Raw genomic sequence first — 1,311 nt, forward strand, 5'->3', positions numbered from 1 at the left:
TATATATGAACAGTAAATTGTTTTTCAAAACTTATATAAATTTTAATTTATTGTGAAATTGAATGAAACTATGCCATTCATATTTATCTTTTCAACGTTTGATTTATTTTTCATTCAAATATAGGTAATTTCAACAGGCTTTTTTCTGGCTACAAACTTGTTCAAGTTCATACTTTCTTAAGTTCTGGACAAACTCTACCAGAACAAATACCTGCACTCAGATCACCAATGATTACCTGTAAGATAACAAGTCTCTTGTCAGATAATCCTAAAGTAAGGTTATTTGAAGAGAGTGTTTCTTTACACCAGAAGCTTCAAAAAAGACCCAGTAGTTTAAAAATATTCCCACCAACATCTAGAAAACATGTTTGCTTTTTAGGGGACCTTACACCTTATGGAATCCTTCAGCAAATTGAGCATGGTGAATTTTTGAGAGAAGTTTATAGTCATAGGCTGAAAAATACAGCTCTTGAAAAGTTGTTTACTATACAGACCATTCCAGAAAAACTTCAGTACCAAAATTCTCTTGCTTTTGCAGTTGGCTTTCTTACACAGAAACAATTTAGTCGTATACATGTTGGTAAATCTCTTCCAGATTTTGCTTCTAGGTCCATGAATAAACATCTTAATTGTCCTAAATTAAATATGTTTTCTTCACAAGTAGAAAATGCTATAAATTCTGGTCAGTTTATTTTTAAAGAAGCACATCCATCCACCAAACGTTTAGTTAGCCTTTTTAATTTTACAGATATTATTAAATCTTCTTCATTGGAAATTCTTCAAACTACGTTATCTTACTTGTGCAATAAAATCTCTCCTGTTTGTCGTAAGGATAAGCCTTGCATAAGAATTACATCCAAGGGGTTAACAGAAACTGTCAGAATGACTGACAACTACTTCAAAAATCTCATTGTAAACCCTTTGTTTACTGAAATTTCAAAGTTGTCCACATTTCCAGCTTTTCAGGGAATTATGGAAAGTATCGACAATAGCAAAATATTTTTCCATACATATTCCTCCAAGCTTTCTTTTCTATTGTATTTGCTTCGAACTCTGGGGCTCACAATTACTGAAAGGCCTCTGTCAGTGAGTCATTTCATTTTTGAAGTTTATGCTAATAGTGAAGGCTCAAAATTTTTCCGTATCCTTTTTAATGGTGAAGATTTAACAAATCAAGTGCTCTCTTGTAAGAATACTGCAGCTTCATTTTCAAATCTCTGTCCGTTAAGCATTTTAAATAATTTTATTACTCATGGGATATTTAAACAATTTAAAAGTCAAACCTACACAGAAGCATGTCAGTAGAATCTT

The 1,311-nt window shown here is 31.8% G+C and overlaps 1 protein-coding gene across 2 annotated transcripts in view; it reads left to right on the forward strand.

Annotated features, from left to right (window-relative positions):
* The window catches only part of LOC106873559 (2-phosphoxylose phosphatase 1-like), a 36,719-nt gene extending 35,414 nt beyond the window's left edge, over positions 1-1,305 (forward strand). For both annotated transcript variants that reach the window (XM_052968919.1, XM_052968918.1), the window contains exon 5: positions 125-1,305. In XM_052968919.1, the coding sequence (XP_052824879.1) occupies positions 125-1,305 (1,181 nt within the window). The remainder of the gene's footprint in view (positions 1-124) is intronic.
* Positions 1,306-1,311: the final 6 nt, after the last annotated feature.

Source organism: Octopus bimaculoides, chromosome 6 (genome assembly GCF_001194135.2).
Source record: "Octopus bimaculoides isolate UCB-OBI-ISO-001 chromosome 6, ASM119413v2, whole genome shotgun sequence".
Classification (NCBI taxonomy): domain Eukaryota; kingdom Metazoa; phylum Mollusca; class Cephalopoda; order Octopoda; family Octopodidae; genus Octopus; species Octopus bimaculoides.